The following is a 20,091-nucleotide window of genomic DNA, read 5'->3' as shown; positions in this document are numbered from 1 at the left end:
AGGTGAACACCTACTGGTGAGCTGACCCTGTAAAACATTATATGCGAGGGCCTGCTGGTGAGCTGACTCTGTAAAACATTATATGCGAGGGCCTGCTGGTGAGTTGACCTTCTAAAAAATTTTATGTGAACGTCTGGTGGTGAGCTGACCCTGTAAAACATTGTAGGTGAAGGCCTGCTGGTGAGCTGACCCTGTAAAAAATTATATGCAAGAGCTTGCTGGTGAGCTGACCCTGTAAAATATTATATGCGAGGGCCTGCAGGTGAGCTGACCCTCTTAAAAAATATATATGCGAGGGCCTTCAGGTGAGCTGACCCTGTAAAAGATTGTAGTTGAGGGCCTGCTAATGAGCTGACCCTTTAAAAAATGATATGCGAGGGCCTGCTGGTGAGCTGACCCTGTAAAACATTATATGCGAGGGCCTGCTGGTGAGCTGACAGTCTAAAAAATTATATGAGAGGGCCTTTAGGTAAGCTGACCCTATAAAAGATTGTAGGTGAAGGCCTGCTGGTGAGCTGACCATGTAAAAAATGATATGCAAGAGCCTGCTGGTGAGCTGACCCTTTAAAACATTATATGCGAGGGCCTGCTGGTGAACTGACCCTCTAAAAAATTATATGCGAGGGCTTGCTGGTGAGCTGACCCTGTAAAACATTGTAGTTGAGGGCCTGGTGGTGAACTGACCCTCTAAAAAATTATATGCGAGGGCCTGCTGGTGAGCTGACCCTGTAAAACATTGTAGTTGAGAGCCTGCTGGTGAGCTGACCCTGTAAAACATTATATGCGAGGGCCTGCTGGTGAGCTGACCCTGTAAAACATTATAGTTGAGGGCCTGCTGGTGAGCTGACCCTCTAAAAAATTATATACAAGGGCTTCCAGCTGACCCTGTAAAACATTATATGCAAGGGCATTATATGCAACAAATAATCATGTTGATATGATGGAAGAGGAGAAGGAGGAAGAGAAAAGGAAGATACAACCATATACCCATGTTCGTGGTGGAAGGGGTGCATGGGAATATAATGCATTCAGTACATTATAAACAACACATTTAAAGTGCCTTTATGTTCATCAGCTTTCCTCTGGTGGAGTCGAGAAGTCATGGTCAATGCAGGCCTTGTTCATTTTGAGTCAACCTGTCAGCATTTTCAGTTGACAGGCAGATACGCTTATCTGTTATTATGCCACCAGCAGCACTAAATACCCGCTCAGACAAAACGCTGGCAGCAGGGCAGGCCAGGACCTCCAAGGCGTAGAGCTCCAGTTCGTGCCACGTGTCCAGATTGGACACCCAGTAGTTGTAAGGTACTGAGGGATCATTGAGGACGCTGAGACAGTCTGCTATGTACTCCTTCACCATCTTCCAAAATGTTTCCCTCCTTGTGAAACTAGGACGCGCCTCAGGGTGAGGGTGCTGGCGGGGTGTCATGAAACTGTCCCAGGCTTTGGAGAGTGTTGCCCTGCCTCTGTTGGAACTGCTGTCTGTTTTCCTTGTCTCCCCTCCTCGGTTGGCAAAGGAACTACAGACTCTGCTGCCAGCATTGTCAGATGGAAATTTTGGAAGCAATTTTTCAACAAGGATCTTCTGGTATTGCACCATTTTGCTCGTCCTCTCCACCAGAGGAATGAGAGATGAGAAGTTTTCTTTGTAGCGGGAGTCGAAAAGATTGAACAACCAGTAATCGGTGTTGTCTAAAATACGTATAACGGGCGCGTCGTGGAAAAGGCAGCCTAACATGAAGTCAGCCATGTTTGCCAGAGTACCAACAGGCAAGACTTCGCTGTCATCATCAGGAGGATCACTCTCCTTATCCTCTTCATCCTCTTCTGCCCACCCACGCTGAACAGATGGAATAAAACTTGCATTGGTACTACCCTCTGTAGCGGAGGCAACCATCTCCTGCTCCTCCTCCTCTTCATCGTCCAATTCGCGCTGAGAAGAGAACTGAGGGTGGTCTGGCTATCACCCTATGTAATGTCTTCCCCCATTTCATCTCTTCCACATGCAAAGCGTCGTCCTTAATTGTGAGCAGCGAGCGTTTGAGTAGACACAGAAGTGGGATGTTTACGCTGATAATAGCGTTATCGCTGCTCACCATCTGTGTTGATTCCTCAAAGTTTCTTAAAACCTCACAGAGGTCAGACATCCATGCCCACTCCTCGCTTGTGAATAGTGGAAGCTGACTAGAAAGGTGACACCCATGTTGCAGCTGGTATTCCACTACTGCCCTCTGCTGTTTACAAAGCCTGGCCAACAGGTGGAACATCCAGTTCCAGCGCGTGCTCATGTCGCACAACAGCCGGTGAGTTGGCAATTTCAAGTGCTGCTGCAGTGTTGACAGACCGTCTGAAGCTGTCGATGACTTTCGGAAATGTGCACACACTCGGCGCACCTTCACCAGAAGCTCAGGCAAATTGGGGTAGGTTTTGAGAAACCGCTGAACCACTATGTTTAAGACGTGGGCTAGGCATGGGATGTGTCTGAGCTTGCTGAGCTCCAAAGCCGCCACCAAGTTACGGCCATTATCAGACACAACCATGCCTGGTTTTAGGTTGAGTGGCGAGAGCCACAGCTCAGTCTGGTCTCTTATCCCCTGCCACAGCTCTGCGGCAGTGTGCTGTTTGTCCCCTAAGCATATCAGCTTCAGCACGGCCTGTTTCCGCTTCCCCACTGCAGTGCTACACTGCCTCCAGATACTGAATGATGATTGACTGGTGCTGCACGCGGATAATTTGGAGGTGGAAGTGAAGGAGGAGGCGGAGGAGGAGAAGTGGGGGTTGGAGCCACTAATGTAGGTGCTGGTGGAAACCCTGATCGACGTATGGCCCACAATCCTTGGCGTCGGTAGCACCTGTGCCATCCTAGGGTACGATTCGCTCCCAGTCTCCACAACATTCACCCAGTGTGCCGTCAGGGAAATGTAGCGTCCCTGGCCGAATGCACTTGTCCATGTGTCCGTGGTTAAATGGACCTTCCCAGTAACTGCATTGATCAGGGCACGTGTGATGTAACGGGACACATGCTGGTGTAACGGCACACTTTGAAAAATGGCGGCTGAGGAATGCGTAACGAGGAACGGCCGCCGACATCAGGCTGCGGAAGGCCTCAGTGTCCACAAGCCTAAATGTCAACTTTTCCAGGGTCAGTAATTTGGAAAGCTGTGCATTTAGTGCTATGGCCTGTGGGTGGCTGGGTATTTGCACTTACATTTAAATGCCTGGGGTAAGGACATTTGTACGCTGAGCTGGGACTCGGAAGTGAATGTGGTAACTGATGGTGCTTGCGAAGGTCCAGGTGCAGGGCGGGACGCATTCGGGCCTGCGTCTTGGAAAAGGGACTGGCCAGCACATAACACAGGGGAAGAGAAGGCAGTGGTGTGACCCGCAAATACAGAATGTGGACCCAAGCGTTCGGCCCACCTATTACGGTGCTTTGATGCCATGTGGCGGATCATGCTGGTGGTGGTGAGGTTGCTAGTGTTCACGCTCCTGCTCTTTTTTGTATGGCACAGGTTGCAAATCACAATTCTTTTGTCGTCCACACTTTCCTAAAAAAAACGCCATACTGCGGAACACCTACCCCTTGGCAAAGGAGATTTCCGCAAGGGCGTGCTCCGGGGAACAGTTGCAGGCCTGTTTGGTGTGGCCCACCTTCTACCTTTTTGCCACCCCGCTGCCTCTTCCAGCCTGTTGCAGTGCTGCAGATCCCTCCCCCTCTTTACTGCTGTCCTCACTCGGCTTTCCACCTTCCTAGGTTGGGTCAGTGACTTCATCGTCCATTACCTCCTCTTCCACTTCCTCACTCTGCTCATCTTCCTGACTTGTTGACCTAACCACTACCTCAGTGATTGACAACTGTGACTCATCCTCTTCATCAACCTCTTGAGACAGTAATTGGCGTTGAGTTATTGGCAACTGTCTCTCATCATCATCCACCTCATTAAACAGTAATTGCCTTTCCCTACCGTCATCTTCTTGTGATTGTGGATGCTCAAGAGTTTGGGAATCAGGGCACAAGATCTGTCCCTCTTAAAGCGTGCTTGGCGAGAGGGCCAAATCAAGGAATGGCGCTGGAAAGAGCTCCTCGGAATATCTGAGTGTGGGATCACTTGTTTGCCCAGACTCTCTATGGTGGGAGGAAGGAGGATCAGGGTAAGGATTGAGTTTAGCAGACTCTTGGCTACTGAGACTGGACTTGGTGGAAGACAGGGTGGTGCTTAACCGACTGGAAGCATTATCTGCTGCAATCCAACCGACCACCTGGTCACATTGGTCTGACTTCAAGAGTGGTGTCCTGCACCGCCCTGCAAACTGGGACATAAAGCTAGGTATTGTGGATGATTGTTTTTCTTGTGCTCTGGCAGCAGGCACAGTTTCCCCGCGCCCAGTGTCATGGCCTCTGAGTGCACCATCAGCATCACGGCCACTGCCCCATCCCTTACTGCTCACCTTATTCATATTAAATGTTATATATTATTGAAAGTCTGTCACACGTACAGTAGTGTAGGATTTGGAAATGTATGCGCAAACAAATTTAAAAGGGTATTTGGGATATGGAATCGTCACACAGGAGATATCCCGCAGATAATGTCAATGCTGTTACCAGCGGCTAATGATAAATTACAGGGAATGTCACAGGTATTTGGGATGAGGAATCGTTATACAGGAGAGGCACCACCGGTAATGTCACTGTACGCAGCGTCTACGCAGAAAAGTACACTGTATGTCACGCATACATTTTTGAAGCGCACACGTTACTCTGCACATGTGGCACAGCTAGTGTCACTGTCCGCAGCAGACACCGTCTACAAAAAAGGACACTAGACGTCAGATATTTTTGGGATGTGCACACTTTACACAGGAGATGTGGCGCACCTAATGTCACTGTCTGCAGCGGACACCGCCTAATGAAAAAGTACACTGTATGTCGCAGATATTTTTTGGATACGTACACTTTACACAGGAGATGTGGCGCAGCTAATGACACACTCTATGGAAAAAGTACCCTGTATGTAACAGATACTTTTTTTAAACGCACATGTTACACTGCAGATGTGGCACAGCTAATGTCACTGTCCGCAGCGGACACCTTCTATTGAAAAAGTACACTGTATGTCACAGATATCTTTTGGATGCGCACACTTTACACAGGAGATGTGGCGCAGCTAATGTCACTCTTCGTAGCTGACACCGTCTACGGAAAAAGTACACTGGACGTCAGATATTTTTTGGATGCTGACACTTTACACAGGAGATGTGGCGCAGCTAATATTACTGTCCGCAGCGGACACTGTCTACGGAAAAAGTACACTGTATGTTACTGATATTTTTTGGATGTGCACACTTTACACTGGATGGCGCAGCTAATGTCGCTGTCTGCAGCGGCCTACCTATTGTACTCTATTTTGCGCAGGATGCGCTAAAAATAGATATTGCTACCACGCACAATAGTCCGTAGAAGGACTTTTGGGTCTGTAAAGTTTTAGCTATTTTCCGCAGGTTGTGCTAAAATATAGATTGCTGCTGCCACACACAATAGTCCTTAAAAGGTGGTAATAATAGTCTTAAATCACTCCATAAACTGTATGTCCCTTCCTCAGCAAAGCTCTCCCTGACTAAGAATGAGCCGAGCATGCGTCATCGGGTGCTATATAGTCAATGATGCGTTCCGGCCAGCCAATCACTGTAATGCCATCAGCCAACATGGCTATTGCATTTCAGTGAGGGCAGTACTTTACCTGCACGTTTATTGGCTGCGTAGCAGCCAAAAAACGTAAGGGGCAGAGATTCAAGCATTGCGCTCAAGCACATGAGGTATTCGGCTGAATACCACCATGTGCCAAGCATCGAGATGCTCGAGCCAAACAGGTGTTCCGCTGAGCATGCTCGATCATCACTAGTTCCCAGACAACCTGATTTCTTCCCAATCAGAAATGGAGGTCCGGGTGGTAGCGTATCAAAACAAATAATACAAAGAATGTACTGCTCACTCTCAATATTGCAAATACTTATCTTTTTTGGGCCTCATGAACATGCACAGTGGACATTGCATTTATCACTAGATCATCTGTGGCTTTGGGCAGGAGATTCATGTCCAGACCTAACAACACTCTTGAGTTACATTGGCTTGATTTATAGGGGCTGGATGATAAATCTGGTGCAGGGATAGACATTTTTCCTTGACTCTATGCCAACTATTGATTGACTTACTTTGAAACTGATTCTTCCAGCAGAATTGTGGTGCAATTTTGGCTCAAAATGGAACATCTTAGAACCACCCCCTTTTGTATAAAGCCCTACCCCTTTTAATCAAGCTTTGCCCCTTGTCAAGCATGTCGGAAAATAGAAATCCTATATGTGCCAAATTCTATCACTTTTTAGACGTATTTTGGTGCAGACACATTCGTCTCATCATGTTTGGCAAATCCTGAACATGAGTATAACATCTTTGGATGAATTTATTGGTTCAGAGATGAATGTACGGATGTTAGAAGATTTCATATTGCTTTATCTCAAATATTATTTCCCTGCCATGCAAACGGTGACTTGTACATAAAAATTTCAGTGTTTTATTAGATTGTATTTGATTTGTCCACAGGTAAAAAATGCAGCAGCTAATGTTCTCAGGGAAACTTGGTTAATTTACAAAAACACAAAAATGGTCAAAAAGATAGACCATGCAAAAGTGAGGAAACATCAGCGTAAATTCTTACAGGCTATCCACCAGTAAGTGATTTCTGTTTCTATTCGTATGCCTTTCTAGTGCCATTTACCTGTTTTATTTTAATGACAATTTGTTCAAGACACTGACTTTTTTTTATGAAAGCATGTTACCCTGTGATGTACGGTAGAAGCTCTTAATTTCTAGATCCACAAAATGATGTCACTTGTATAAGACACATAGGACCTTGCATTATAAATTAAAGGGGTTGTGCCAAGATAGAAACTTATCTCCTATCCACAGGATCATTGGGTGTCCCAGCAGTTAGACCCCACTGATCAGACATCTATCCCCTATCATGACACTGGCAGTTCTTTTTTAATGGAGCCGATGTCACACATGTCCGCTCCTGCTCTTTTCATTCTCTGCAGGACTGTTGGAGATAGCCTTTGGGCTGTTTCCAGCAGTCTCATAAAGAATTCATGAAGTGACAGCAGACATGTATGACCTTCCACTCCATTCATACAGGGACTTGGAAACCCCATACTCATGTTGGTGGGGTCTGAATGGTCAGACACCACCAAATCAGGTGCTTATGCCCTGTCTTGGCACAACCAATTTAAAAAACAGATACCCTACCAATGTGACATAAAAGATCAGCCTTTAGATATTGGGCTGTGACACATGAAGTGATTTCTGGTACTAGGTCCGATGCTCACTTCTCACAGGCGAACACGTTCTCATATGAACTGAAATTCTCTATTCTCTCAAAAGCGTATTTTATTTGTACATTGATCATAAACACTTCTAGTGCCATAAAAAAAGATACCTCTCAAGTACACATGAGACCTCTCAAGTACACATGAGACCTCTCAAGTACACATGAGACCTTTTAGTCAGAATGTGTTGTTACGATTTTGGCAAATTTTCTGTTGTTTGTGTGCTGTATGACGTTGAGTGAACCCTCTAATATAGTGTAGTGTTACCTGTACAAATAGTGATATACATAAGGCTACATTCACATGACCGTATATGTTTTGCGGTCCGCAAATTGCGGATCCGCAAAACACAGAAACCGGTCGCGTGCGTCCTGCAATTTGCAGACCAAACATGGCCAGCGCTATATAGAGAATGCCTTTTCTTGTCTGCGGTTGCGGACAAGTATAGAACATGGTCTATCTTTTTTGCAGGGCCACAGAACAACGCGGTGTGCTGTCCGGATCTCTTGTGGCCCCATTGAAAAGAATGGATCCGCACCCGTTCTGCAAAATTGCAGATCGGATGCGGATTCATTTATGCGGTCATATGAATGCACCCTAATACTGTATTTATAGCCTCAATCCTTGCACACTGAAAGTTTTATGTTATTGCTCCTCAACTGTTGCTGAGTGCAGAGCATCTCTAGGGTATTACACATCACTAGTACTGTATTAAAATATAGAAAGTGCAGTAACATATTCCCTATATAATGAGTGGATACAAATGTAAAAAGTACATTTCACTACAGTGTACGTAGCTTTGTAGTTCCAATGCCTGGTTCTTCTCTAGTGAAAACAGCTTGTCGATGGTCCTGCCAGATCCTCACCGATCACATATTAATGGCTAAAGCTAAGGATAAATCATCAATAGCAAAGTCCCAAAAAACCTGTATAACACCATAGGTCTTCACTCTGACTACCAGAGAAGGACCCCCTTATTTTAACCCAGATTTGTACCTATGAAACTGGCTGACCTGTTACATGTGCACTTGGCATGTTGTCCCCATGTTCACATGTGCTCATATTGCTATATGCAAATGAGTCTCTGGGAGCCACGAGGGCATTGGCGTTACACCTAGAGGCTCTGCTCTCTCTGCGACCTCCACAACCTCTGAACTTTAATTGACAGGGTCAGGCAAGTGCCCCTCTGAAGAGAGACAGGGGGCACTTGTAATTTGTATTGAATTTATTTGGACCCAAATTGAATCAAACATTTTAGATTGGTTAAAAGCCTGCAGCATGTACTGTAAAACCATCACCATTAAACCATGGTATGCATTTAAAACTATAAGTTCTTAATCATAATTCTGGTTAAGAACTTGTAGATCAAAATGTGCAAGCTGAGTTCATTGACAATGGTTTTACAAGTTGTCCTTAAAACTGCAAGATGTTAAAGGGGTATTCCCATCTTAATGATCACTGTTAAATCTGTTAATGATTTAACAGTGATCATTTTTCTAAATATAATTTAATTTAATTAACTAATTCCCACCCCTTAGAAGAAAATAAACATATACTTACCTGACTGTTGTCTTCCGTCTCCCCTGGTTACGGCCACCGCTCTTCTCAGGAATCGCAGTGGCCGCGCTTGTGCAGACGACTTCTTCTCTTCTCCCGGCCGACCACGCGCAGTCCCAAAAGCGCACGCTGAGGCCGCGCATGCGCTATGGTGATTTCTTCCTGGCCAGTATAGTATACTTGCCAGGAAGAAGTCACCAGGGCGCATGCGCAGCCTCGTTCAGTCCAGCGCGTGGCTGGGAGAAGACATCAATCAAGATGGAGCCCGCCCCCTGCCGAGTGCCGAAACCAGGAAGTGGACAGCGTGCCGGGAGCAGGTAAGTATGAAATAGCGTGTTGAGAATACCCCTTTAACTAATTGAAACTTAGTTCTGGCCTTTCCTCAGTCTATATCATTGCAACATGTATGCTAGTAGTTTCAATTTATATGTGATGCAAGATAAATTTGCACATTTGTTTTCTAGAGTCTCTGTATTGCTGTGTATTTATGTAATCTTAAATCATTAAAGATTTGCAGAATACAGAACATTGGTTATTATGCAGGATAATTAATAATTTAAGTGGTTCTCTGTATGTACATACATATAGATGCAGTAACTTAGTGCCAGACAGCTCGTATTTCTTATATACTTTCTTTTAGAACTTGGTCCCAGGAATAGCATGAGAATATTTTCTTTTTTTAAAATTTTATTGATGGGAAATAAGTGTATTTGTGTAACCCTAACACAACCCTTTCTGGGGTCATGGTAGGGTGCACATTCTATGTGCAAATGCAGTAGGTATGGAATCATTGTGTCATCTTGAAAACAACTTCCTACCATCTATTGAATTTATTGTAATAATAAGAATTTTATAGCTGACAGATGGACATTTCAGTGGGGTACATATTAGAGCATATGCGGTAGTAAGAGCACTCATAGTTACTTCAGGAATATTTGTGTACTGCTGAAAACCACTTCATAAAGGTACTGTAAAGATAACACAAGAGAAAAATATCCTTATCTAAAAAGTGTACATTCTAAGTTTCCCTTAACATGTATACTTTCAGTTTATTTTAAACAGGTTTTTCTTTGTCTTGTTTTTATTTTATTTAATTTTTACCCATGAAAATGAAACTAGAGCTCGGAAGTAAGTTACGCTGTATCAGCTGCTGTTTCACAGTTTTGAAGACTGTTTACAACTGCATGCGAAGAACTGATTCTCTTTCTCTAGATCATTAACTTTTATGCTTGGGAGGGTGCCAGCTCTCGAAGATGGGCTGCTGTCCTGTCAATCATATATGGGTTGCTGTCATGGACTCTTAACCCGAAGTCATGATCCTAAACCTGTGATAAGTGGAAATTAAGAAATTTTAGGGAACTCTTCACAGTGTTATTCATTGATAATAAGGTTATTTGCACACTATTGTTATTACTTCCAGTTTACACAAGGCGATATTTGATGCTGTCCTGATTAATTTCTTTTAACCAAAGACAAAGTTGGGCCCAAAAGGAAGGAAAAGTATAAAGGAAGAACTTATACTTCTTTCGTTTGAATCCACTCCTTGTTTTGAAAAAAATAAATAAATATATATATAAAAATGTAAAGCTGCAGTGCCTTACAAAAGTATTCACCCACCTTGACTTTTTTTTGTATTTTGTTACATTACAGCCTTAAGTTCAATGTTTTGTTAATCTGAATTTTGTGATGGATCAGAACACAATAGTCTAAGTTGGTGAAGTGAAATGAGAAAAATATATAAATAAAACTATTGTTTAGAAATAGAAAATAGAAAATTGGCATGTGCCTATGTATTCACTCCCTGTTAGGAAGCCCATAAAAAGCTCTGGTGCAACCAATTACCTTCAGAAGTCACATAATTAGTGAAATGATGTCCACCTGTGTGCAATCTAAGTGTCACATTATCTGTCATTACATATACACACCTTTTGTAAAATGCCCCAGAGGCTGCAACACCTAAGCAAGAGGCATAATTAACAAAATACTGCCATGAAGACCAAGGAACTCTCCAAACAATTAAGAGACAATGTTGTTGAGAAGTACAAGTCAGGGTTAGGTTATAAAAAAAATATCCAAATCTTTGATGATCCCCAGGAGCTATCATAACCAAATGGAAAGAACATCGCACAACAGCAAACCTTCCAAGAGACGGCCGCCCACCAAAACTCACGGACCGGGCAAGGAGGGCAGTAATCAGAGAGGCAGCACAGAGACCTAAGGTAACCCCGGAGGAGCTGCAGAGTGGCCAGAAAGCCATTACTTTCAAATAAAAACAAAAAGACACATTGTGAGTTTGCGAAAAAGGCATGTGGGAGACTCCCAAAATGTATGGAGGAAGGTGCTCTGGTCTGATGAGACTAAAATTGAACTTTTCGACCATCAAAGAAAAAGCTATGGCTGGTGCAAACCCAACACATCACATCACCCAAATAACACCATCCCCACAGTGAAACATGGTGGTGGCAGCATCATGCTGTGTGAATGTTTTTCAGCAGCCGGGACTGGGAAACTGGTCAGAGTTGAGGGAAAGATCGATGGTGCTAAATACAGGGATATTCTTGAGCAAAACCTGTACCACTCTGTGCGTGATTTGAGGCTAGGACAGAGGTTCATCTTCCAGCAGGACAAGGACCCCAAACACACTGCTAAAGCAACACTTGAGTGGTTTAAGGGGAAACATGTAAATGTTTTGGAATGGCCTAGTCAAAGTCCAGATCTCAATCCAATAGAAAATCCGTGGTCAGACTTAAAGATTGCTGTTAAAAAGCGCAAACTATTCAACTTGAAGGAGCTGGAGCAGTTTTGCAAGGAGAAATGGGCAAAAATCCCAGTGGTAAGATGTGGCAAGCTCCTAAAGACTTATCCAAAGCGACTTGGAGCTGTGATTGCTGCAAAAGGTGGCTCCGCAAAAGGTGGCTCCACAAAGTATTTACTTTATGGGGGGGTGAATAGTTATGCACATTGACTTTTTCTGTTATTTTGTCCTACTTGTTGTTTGCTTCACAATAAAAAACAAACAAACATTCTCAAAGTTGTGGACATGTTCTGTAAATTAAATGATGCAAATCCTCAAACAATCCATGTTAAATCCAGGTTGTGAGGAACCAAAATATGAAAAATGTCAAGGGGGTACATACTTTTGCAAGGCACTGTACATCACAACGTCCTTGTGAACCTGTCCATAGGGTTACTTTAAGGGGTTCCACACTAATTTCAACAAAATTACCAACTGTGATAACGTTTACTGACTGTGATCAAAGTTACCACACCCCCTCTCCTTCCCTACTGCGAAATTAACACGTCCTGTCTATAATCAATACCACCTTTCTGTGCTTGGATTGACAACTGGGTGTTACCATTCCCCATCACACCCAATAAAACAGATTGGCACTACCTGCACTTCTTAATTCATATGTCCATACCACAGCAGTAATTGGTAGACGTGTTCAACCATGAATTGGCACACGGGGGTGTTCTACGCAGAACAATCCAGACTTCAGTATGCAAAAAGTCAATCCATGGCGCTGACCAACCATTAAAACACAACTTTATTACAGTAGTTGGTACATAGGATGTAGATTGACAGGCGATGGCCATTTCGTGCTGTCCCACACTTTGTCTGGCCAGACGTCTCCTGTCAATCCACGTCCTGCTGTATGTACTGACTACGGTAATTAAGTTGTGTTTTATCGGGTCTTGAGTACCACAAATGTTCTTTTTGGATTCCCCAGCACACTGATAGTGTTCAGTCATTGCTGACTGTCATGGTCTTACCTCCTTGCTGTTCCCTTCGTTTGACAGGTGCTGGCGGCCATCTTGGTTTCTGGGTTTTCTTGTAGCCTCCCACCCTGCGGCTCCTCCTTCCCACTGGGAGGAGCTGGATGCCTAGCTCATATATATAGGAGGTCTGTGGCTTCAGTTCCTTGCTTGGTCCTCCTGTGTTCACATGCTTCCAAGACTGCTGCTGCTTCTGGTTCCTGATCCTGGCCTCGTCTGACTACCCCGTTGGTTCCTGATTCCGGCTTCGTCTGACTACCCCGTTGGTTCCTGATTCCGGCTTCGTCTGACTACCCCGTTGGTTCCTGTTCCTGGCTTCGTCTGACTACCCTTCTGGTTCCTGACCTCTGTCTCCGCAAGACCCTGCTTCGGTTTAGCCATCCGTTCGGACTTTGCTTACGGCTTGCTCTTCAATAAAACCTTCTTATTTTCCACTTATCTCTTGTTGTACGTCTGGTTCATGGTTCCATGACATTAGGACCAAGCCATGAATTCTGACGGTACAGGGCCACCCTCGCTACCTACGCTGGTTGCCAGACTTGATCAGCAGGATCACCTGTTGGGTCGGTTCGCTGTGGCGTTGCAAACCCTGCTTGAACGCACGGCTCATTTCGCTTCCGTTGCCGATGGGTCGGTTGTCGCTCCTGGGCCCGCTCCTACTGCCGCTCCGGTTGTTGCGCCAGAGTCTACCCTGACACCTGTTGCTGCGCCTGTGGTGTTTCAGGGTATGACCGGTTCTGCCCCCCTTCCACAGCGCTTTGGGGGAGAGCCAACTCAGTGCCGAGGTTTCCTTAACCAGGTGGGCATTTACTTCGAGTTGCTGCCACATGCCTTTCCTACTGAGAGATCAAGGGTGGGCTTCTTGATCTCGCTGCTCTCGGACAAGGCCTTGGCCTGGGCCAGCCCTTTATGGGAGAACAACAATCCGGTGGTTGCCGAGTTTTCCGGTTTTGTTGCTTCTCTTCGGAAGGTATTCGATGTGCCGGCTCGTGCTGCCTCTGCTGCGAAGCTCCTTATGTCCATCAGACAGGGTTCACGATCCGTAGCTGAATACGCCATTGAGTTTCGTACCCTGGCAGCAGAGGTGGGCTGGAATAATGAGGCTCTGGTCGCTGCTTTCTCTCATGGTCTCTCGGATGCCTTGAAGGATGAGGTTGCAGCTAAGGACCTACCAGTGGAGCTCGAGTCTCTTATTTCTTTCCTGATTTTGATTGACACCAGACTCAGGGAGAGACCTTCCTTTAAGGAGAGCCTGCGGAGGCCTCCTAACAGATTGGCGCCTACGTTTGCTGTCCCACCCGTGCCTCCCTCTCCTCCCACGCCTCCTGGGGATGACTTGTCTGGGGGTGAACCCATGCAGCGGGGGTTTGCTCGCCTGTCTGAGGGGGAGAGGGTACTCCGGAGACGCGAGGGCCGATGCATGTACTGTGGTCTCGGTGGGCATTTTCGGTTGGCATGTCCGAACCGTCCGGGAGAACGCTCGCACCTGAGGTCCTGTCGGGGGCAGATCTTGGGTGGAGTCTCCTCGTCCCCGGTTTCCCGTGTTGACAAACCACTGATCACGGTTGTTCTCTCCTGGGTCGGGGGCTCGGTGACGACCCAGGCGTTGGTGGACTCTGGTGCTGGTGGTTTGTTCATTGATAGAGTGTTCGTTGCCGCCAATTCCATTCCTCTGCAGCCTCGAGGTTCCCCACTGGCTCTTGAGGCGATAGACGGCAGACCCCTTCTGCCGCCACACGTGACTCATGAGACCCTTCCAGTGGGGATAGCCATTGGTGCCGTTCACAGAGAGTCGGTCTGTCTCCAGGTTATTTCGTCTCCACACTACTCGGTGGTCTTGGGGTACCCCTGGCTCCAGAAGCATAATCCGACTTTCGATTGGAGATCGGTCGAGATCCTCTCGTGGTCACCGCAGTGTGGGGCTAGTTGCATCCATGGGCCTGTCAAGTTGCTGTGTACTTCCTCGGACTCTCTGTTGCCTCCTGAATACGAAGAGTACCGGGATGTATTCGATAAGGTGCGCGCGGTTGCCCTACCTCCGCACCGCCCATACGATTGTGCCATAGAGTTACAATCCGGTGCCGTTCCTCCTCGTGGCAAAGTCTATCCACTGTCGGTAGCGGAGAATGAGGCCATGGAGGAGTACGTGAGGGAGGCACTTTCACGCGGACACATTCGCAAATCCTCGTCCCCGGCAGGGGCTGGATTTTTCTTTGTGAAAAAGAAGGGCGGCGAGTTGAGGCCTTGCATCGATTACAGGGGTCTCAATCGCATCACGATCAAGAACGCTTACCCGATACCCTTGATTTCCGAGCTGTTCGATCGCCTCAAAGGGGCCACGGTCTTTACCAAACTCGACCTGAGGGCGGCATATAACCTGGTAAGGATCAAGGCGGGCGATGAGTGGAAGACCGCGTTTAACACCAGGACCGGTCATTATGAATCCTTGGTTATGCCCTTTGGGTTGTGCAATGCGCCCGCAGTCTTCCAGGAATTCATCAACGATGTTTTCCGTGACCTGTTGCAGCAGTGTGTGGTGGTCTATTTGGATGACATCTTGGTATATTCTGCATCCATGGAGGCCCACATTCTGGATGTCAGACGAGTGTTGCAACGCTTACGAGAGAACAAGCTGTTCGGTAAGCTTGAGAAATGCGAATTTCACCGATCCCAGGTAACCTTCTTAGGTTACATCATTTCCGCTGAGGGGTTCTCCATGGATCCTGAGAAGGTTTCGGCTGTCTTACAGTGGCCCCAGCCCAGTGGGCTTCGTGCCCTGCAGCGCTTTTTGGGCTTCGCCAATTATTATCGGAAGTTCATCAGGGACTTTTCCGTGCTAGCCAAGCCTCTCACGGATCTGACCAGGAAGGGCAGTAATCCTCAGGTCTGGCCGCTCGAGGCCATCCGAGCTTTTGAGGCTCTAAAGTCCGCCTTTGTGTCGGCTCCGATTCTGTCGCATCCCAACCCTGGGTTGCCTTTTGTCCTCGAGGTGGACGCGTCTGAGACGGGAGTAGGCGCCCTCCTGTCTCAGCGTAGAACACCAGAGGGTCCTCTGCTTCCTTGTGGGTTTTACTCCCGGAAACTGTCTTCCGCGGAGTGCAACTATCAGATTGGTGACAGGGAGTTATTGGCCATCGTGCAGGCCCTTAAAGAATGGAGGCACTTGCTCGAGGGCTCGGTGGTTCCGGTTCTCATCCTGACGGACCACAAGAATCTGACCTACCTCTCTGAGGCCAAGAGATTGACACCACGTCAGGCCAGATGGGCTCTGTTCTTGTCACGTTTTAATTACGTGGTCTCCTACCTACCCGGCTCCAAGAACATCAGAGCGGATGCCTTATCACGGCAGTACTCCGAGCTGTCCGGGGAGGAGTCGATTCCGACTACGGTCATACCCCCGAATCAGATCCTGGCCGCCTATTCGCACCAGCCTGACTTCTCCTCTGGGTGAGCAGATTTTGGCGGCTCAATCTGGTGCTCCCTCTGGGAGACCCAACGGCAGATGTTTTGTGCCTGAGGAGTTGCGCACTCGGTTGTTGCGAACCTACCATAACTCCAAGGCCGCGGGGCACCCTGGAAAGAATCAGCTGTCCTGGGCGGTTTCACGTCTGTTCTGGTGGCCTTCTCTACGTTCCGACATCGCCGCATATGTAGCGGCATGCTCCGTTTGTGCCCAGAGTAAGTCCCCTCGGCACCTTCCGTTGGGCCTTTTGCAACCCATAGCCACCGGGGAGCGTCCATGGTCACACCTGGGGATGGATTTCATTGTGGACCTCCCTGCATCCCGAGGCCATACGGTCATTCTCATGATTGTGGATCGGTTTTCCAAAATGTGCCACTGTGTTCCTCTCAAGAGGTTACCCTCTGCACAAGAGTTGGCCTCGATTTTTGCCAGGGAGGTCTTCCGGTTGCACGGTTTGCCCAAGGAGATTGTGTCGGATCGGGGGAGTCAGTTTGTGTCCAGGTTCTGGCGCGCCTTTTGCTCCCAGTTGGGGATTCATCTCTCTTTCTCCTCGGCCTACCACCCTCAGTCCAATGGGGCCGCAGAACGATCCAATCAGGCCTTGGAGCAATTCCTTCGTTGCTATGTCTCCGATCACCAAGACAATTGGGTTGACCTCCTGCCTTGGGCTGAGTTTGCCAGGAACACGGCGGTGAACTCTTCCTCTGGGACGTCTCCCTTCATGGCCAATTATGGGTTCCAACCTGCCGTGTTACCGGAGGTATTCTCTCCCCAGGATATTCCGGCTGTGGAGGATCACCTTTCCGTCCTACGTGCTTCTTGGGTACAGATCCAGAGGTCCCTTGAGGTCTCTGCGCAGCGCCAGAAACTCCAGGCTGATCGCAGACGAGCGCCCGCTCCTTCCTACCAGGTCGGAGACCGCGTATGGTTGTCCACCCGCAACCTCAACCTTCGAGTGCCCACTCCCAAGCTGGCGCCTCGCTTTGTTGGTCCCTTCCGAGTGCTTCGCAGGGTAAACCCGGTAGCCTATGCCCTTGCGCTTCCTCCTGGCATGCGGATCTCCAACGTGTTTCATGTCTCCCTGTTGAAGCCACTGGTGTGTAATCGTTTCACTTCCTCGATTCCTCGGCCTCGTCCGGTCCAAGTGGGCAATCGTGAGGAGTATGAGGTGAGCAATATCCTGGACTCACGCCTGGTCCGCGGCCGGGTGCAGTTTTTGGTCCATTGGCGTGGTTATGGTCCAGAGGAGCGTTCCTGGGTTCCCTCCGCAGATGTCCATGCTCCTGTCTTGCTCCGGGCCTTCCATGCACGCTTCCCTCAGAAACCGTTCCTTACTCCGCGGAGGAGGGGCCCTTGAGGGGGAGGTACTGTCATGGTCTTACCTCCTTGCTGTTCCCTTCGTTTGACAGGTGCTGGCGGCCATCTTGGTTTCTGGGTTTTCTTGTAGCCTCCCACCCTGCGGCTCCTCCTTCCCACTGGGAGGAGCTGGATGCCTAGCTCATATATATAGGAGGTCTGTGGCTTCAGTTCCTTGCTTGGTCCTCCTGTGTTCACATGCTTCCAAGACTGCTGCTGCTTCTGGTTCCTGATCCTGGCCTCGTCTGACTACCCCGTTGGTTCCTGATTCCGGCTTCGTCTGACTACCCCGTTGGTTCCTGATTCCGGCTTCGTCTGACTACCCCGTTGGTTCCTGTTCCTGGCTTCGTCTGACTACCCTTCTGGTTCCTGACCTCTGTCTCCGCAAGACCCTGCTTCGGTTTAGCCATCCGTTCGGACTTTGCTTACGGCTTGCTCTTCAATAAAACCTTCTTATTTTCCACTTATCTCTTGTTGTACGTCTGGTTCATGGTTCCATGACACTGACAGTATCAGACTGTGTAGGAACACATCCTTTTGACATGGGGAATGGTAGCACTCAGTAGCCAATTAGGGCTGGGCTGCATGAAGACTTCCTGTATACTTTATGTAAAATACATGGCAGGAGAGGTGACAGCTTTTCTATAAATTCTATGACTCAAAGGTGATATCTTCTATTATTGTAGACATACTTTTTTTTTCTTCCCCATGTGGACCAGATCACTATGATGACTTCTCCTGACACCTGTGGAGTTTTCAGACATCTTTGGCCCCTCACTTCTGCAGCCCATCCTCAGCCTCTACGGCAACAAAAAATAAATACAGATGACAGACCAAACCCTAGAATAAATACAGACCCAGTAATATATGCAGGCCCTAGACCTAACCACTAAACAAATATAGACACCAAACCCCCTAAACGGTTAGAGTCCTCAGTGCAAACCCCCTTAAAACAAATATAGACCTGCTAAATATATGCAGAACCTCAGACCAGACTCCCTAAATGCGGAACAAATCCTTTAAACTAATACAAATCCCAAACTTCTTAAAGGGGTTTTCTGGGATTTTAATATTGATGACCTATTCTCAGGACAGGTCATAATTATCAGATTGTCGGAGGTCCGACACCCAGAACCCCCACCAATCAGCTGGTTGAAGAGAAGGCCGAGCTCCATGTGAGCACAGCCTTCACTTGTTTGTTTACCTGCTCGCCGTCGATAATGCAGCTCGTGTAACTACAAGACGTCCCATTAATTTAAATGGGATAGCTCCAAGACACTTAAATAGGAGTGATCTATCTCATTGAAATGAATGGGGCGGCTTGTAGTTAAACCTGCTCACTGCTATGTTGTCGACGGCAAGCAGGTAAAAAAAAAAAAAGGAAAGGTTGCACTCATATGGAGCACGGCCTTCCCTTCAACCCCACTGATCTGATATTAATGACCTGACCTGTGGATAGGTCATCAATAATAAAAATCCTGGAGAAACCCTTAAAGTGCAGACCATAGACCCCATACTCTAATCCTCTGTAGAGCCTTCGTGCTGCTCTGCATTCTGGCTTCAGGACCTGTGCGCATATGGTCATATGACCTTGTTTGCTCAAGACCTTCTACAAGTGCCATACACATTTGTGCCAGGGATCATTACATAAAGCAGTTTTGTGATGATTTTGCAGTGATTCGTGGCAAAAACCACACACCACAATATGCATTTATTTTTGATCACCTTGGGAACTCAAGCAGCCTTCGATGGCCACGTACTATTATCCACCACTTGCCTATAACTACTCCCTGAACAGGAGCAGGTGTAAAGAAGATAAGAAATATGGAGTAAACAGCCACATGTGCTATCTGCTATAAGGACAGCGCTGCTTACAGTAGAACGAAAACAGGTTTGCCCTCACAGTCACTATACCTGGCGCTTTCTAATACTCTTTTTAGTGCAGCCCATATCAAAGTGTTAGTGCTCCATATGCTTATGCTTGGTAACCCTATGATTACTGTGGAACTATCCGCTTGTGAGCTGGAGTTTCAGATATTTATCAAGTGATGAAAAAATTATAGTATTTTCTGCATTCCTCATATGGTTCTGGACAGTACTATTGTATTGATTTTGTAATTATATTTAAAAAAAATAGTAATTTTCCCTCAGAATATCTGTTTGCAAAGTAATTGCCAGCCATAAGACAGCACAAAGTAATAATAATGCTCTCAGATTACCTTATTATCATTTCAGAAATATGTTTCTAAAATTAACCTGTAGGATCATGTTTTGTTAAGTTCAGGCTATTCACAGACTGCAACAGAAGAGAATCACCTCACCTTTAAGATGGATTTGAGAATGTATTATTTCTATGCAACTCACATGGCAAGCCCTTAATTACCCTAGCTTTATGCCAAGAGTCCTGCCATGGGTGTATATTAAAGACATGAGGCCCCAGAACATAACATAGTATGGAGGAAGAGAGGTGGTAGTTGGTCTCCCTAGGTCAGAGATGATGCTTAGTTCTTCTAAATGCCAGTGTAGACTGGAGACATTAGTGTAAAGTCACCAGTCCT

At 46.9% G+C, this 20,091-nt stretch overlaps 1 protein-coding gene across 1 annotated transcript in view; it reads left to right on the top strand.

Moving 5' to 3' along the window:
• The window catches only part of KCNN2 (potassium calcium-activated channel subfamily N member 2), a 237,967-nt gene that overhangs the window by 194,930 nt on the left and 22,946 nt on the right, over window positions 1–20,091 (top strand). The window contains exon 6 of the mRNA XM_044291181.1: window positions 6,599–6,726. Within this exon, the coding sequence (XP_044147116.1) occupies window positions 6,599–6,726 (128 nt within the window). The remainder of the gene's footprint in view (window positions 1–6,598; window positions 6,727–20,091) is intronic.

This window comes from Bufo gargarizans, chromosome 1 (assembly GCF_014858855.1).
Source record: "Bufo gargarizans isolate SCDJY-AF-19 chromosome 1, ASM1485885v1, whole genome shotgun sequence".
Classification (NCBI taxonomy): Eukaryota; Metazoa; Chordata; class Amphibia; order Anura; family Bufonidae; genus Bufo; species Bufo gargarizans.
The sequence above is the reverse complement of the archived record's forward strand: the minus strand, read 5'-3'. Positions and strand labels throughout refer to the sequence as shown.